The following is a 2,354-nucleotide window of genomic DNA, read 5'->3' on the forward strand; positions in this document are numbered from 1 at the left end:
AAAAAAAAAAAAAAAAAAGAGTATGTGGTTATTCTATAGTGAGTACTAATTTCTTCCCAATTAATTTCTTTTGTTAAGTACTGAGTGAAAACCCTCGCAGGGTCTTGTTAAAGAAAAGAACCCGAGTGAACAGTCTGACATTAGTTATTCCCATCCTTTTATCCAGATTGTGAAGAACGTTTAGGAACATCCCTTAGAGGGAGATGCTTGAATGGGTTCCATTCCTACCCAGGTGCTGCCTGAAAAGAAGTTATTTGAGAAGAAATGTCATTTAGGAAAATGAATAGATAGTGCCAGAATAAGGACAACCAGAAAATATCACCTGGGAGGCCACCCAAAGCAACATTCAGGAAACTGAACCAACACACAGGCCAGGGGAGATCTGCATTTCTAGTTAATAAGCCAATGGGAGTGACTCCGTCAAGCCACGAGAGGGGCACAGTTAAGGGCCAGCAATAAAAATGTGTAGCAGAGAAAAAAAGAAGCCAGTAAGTGTAGCTCAGGCGCACTTTACCATGGGCCAAAGTAAAATCTAAAAAGAATTTAACTAGGCAATACATGCTAACATTTACAGGAAGAGACACATGAGCTCAGACATTCTTGGGGGGAAGGGAGGATAAACATGAGCATGCCTGGGCTGTAAAGAGACACAAAGGATGTATTCATTACTTTGCCACTAGGTTCCAATGATAGTTAAAGTTATGAATCCAAAACAAATGAAATAGCTGGGAAAAAATGAGAACGAGTCTACAAGAAATTTTTCTATTAGGTGTTTTTTTATTAGGTAGTAAGATTTGCTTTTTAAGTCCATTTGTAAAACTTAGATTTTATATCATGCAGGCTATTTTTCTACACATCAGCATTCTGACAGATGCCTGCCTCAGTTTGTTATTTATGATAATTAAAATCAGTGAGTGACCCAAGGGATAGAGAATTAATACAATCTCACTAAACATCAAAACTAACTTATGTTCTTTCATAAGATAGCTAAAGGACACCATAAGAGAAAGCACATAGTACAAAAAAAGGAAGAAGAGAAACGAAGTCACAATTTTTATGGCTCTGACATGGGCCTCTCTGCTGGGGTCTCTACAGCCAGTAGCATGGAGTTTCATTTGCTCAGTATGTCTCCATAGGGACCTTACTAAAAGCAAAAATGAGATCAGTGACACAGCGAATGGAACAACTGTAAGCAGGTGAGGGAGAGTCACTGGGTCGAAGTATTGAATTCTACTCACATGCAACATTTCAGTGATGTTTCTTTTATGTTGTGCCATTTTATAAAACCTATAGTCATGACTCAATTCCAATGCTGTTATAAGGCTGACCAGCAAGGAGATGGCAAGGCACCCCAGCAGGATCCAGTGAACCACCCTGTCAATCCTCCACTTCAGCCAGAGAAAAAGAGGGTGGGAGAAACTGGCTATCTTGAGAAAATAGAAGACGTTGAGGCAAGTGGAAAACCATACACTTAAGTAGTTGAAGAGTGTCCAGAAAGCATAAATAATTACCATCAGCTTATTAGTTGCATAAACATCTGGGTAAAGTACCATTATTATGCCATTTAGAACCATTACGCCGATCAAACAAATTCTGGAAATAGCTAAATTAGTGAGGATGAAGTCAATCGAGGAGATTTTTTTCTTCTTATTCCAGTCAATCCAGTTAACTAGTCCAATGTATCCATTCCCCAACATTCCTATTATGAATTCTCCAGTTATTATGATCACAAAGATGTTTTCTTTAGTATGGAACATGTTTGTAGAGAGAACAGTCTGATCTCAAATATCACTGCAGGTGAACTAATTTACAGATGACTTGTTGGAATGTGATAAATAAATTCTTCAAATCATGCAGTAATGTTTTCATCTTTCATTATTTTGACTTTGATATCATTCCAGAAGTGTCCAGTTCTTCTCTAAAATAGAATTGTTTCTACATTTATGAAGACTAAACCAATTGATTACTCCAAATGAACAGGTTGCCTAGTTATTTATAGTCTGGAAAAATTATAATTATTACCTTTACTGAGTGATAACTGAAGTGATTGGCTGAAATTGCTCTCATGCAAATTCAAAGAGATTTTATTTCATAATTTGCAATAACCTTCTTGCTGCAGTTCTATATACTTGGACCCATCAAACTGAGTTTTGAATAGGGAAACACAAAAAGCAAACAAAAACATAAGTGTTTGATAAAATCAAAATGTGTAAATGGAACTTCATTTTCATCACTATAAATTATAAATTACTCACAAATTGGGTCTCCTAGATGGAAATGAATTTTCATTTCGAAAGTGATTAGTACAATTAGATTGTAGAAAGTCGACATTCAGTCAGAGGATAGCAATTTTT

The 2,354-nt window shown here is 36.4% G+C and overlaps 1 protein-coding gene across 1 annotated transcript; it reads right to left on the reverse strand.

The window, feature by feature from the left end:
* Positions 1-827: 827 nt before the first annotated feature.
* On the reverse strand, positions 828-1,757 carry LOC105823960 (taste receptor type 2 member 8). The gene has a single exon (XM_012661260.1). It carries the CDS (start codon positions 1,755-1,757, stop codon positions 828-830), a length of 930 nt encoding a protein of 309 aa, XP_012516714.1.
* Positions 1,758-2,354: the final 597 nt, after the last annotated feature.

The sequence above is a fragment of the Propithecus coquereli genome, unplaced genomic scaffold, assembly GCF_000956105.1.
Source record: "Propithecus coquereli isolate 6110/MARCELLA unplaced genomic scaffold, Pcoq_1.0 Scaffold700, whole genome shotgun sequence".
Taxonomy (NCBI): Eukaryota; Metazoa; Chordata; class Mammalia; order Primates; family Indriidae; genus Propithecus; species Propithecus coquereli.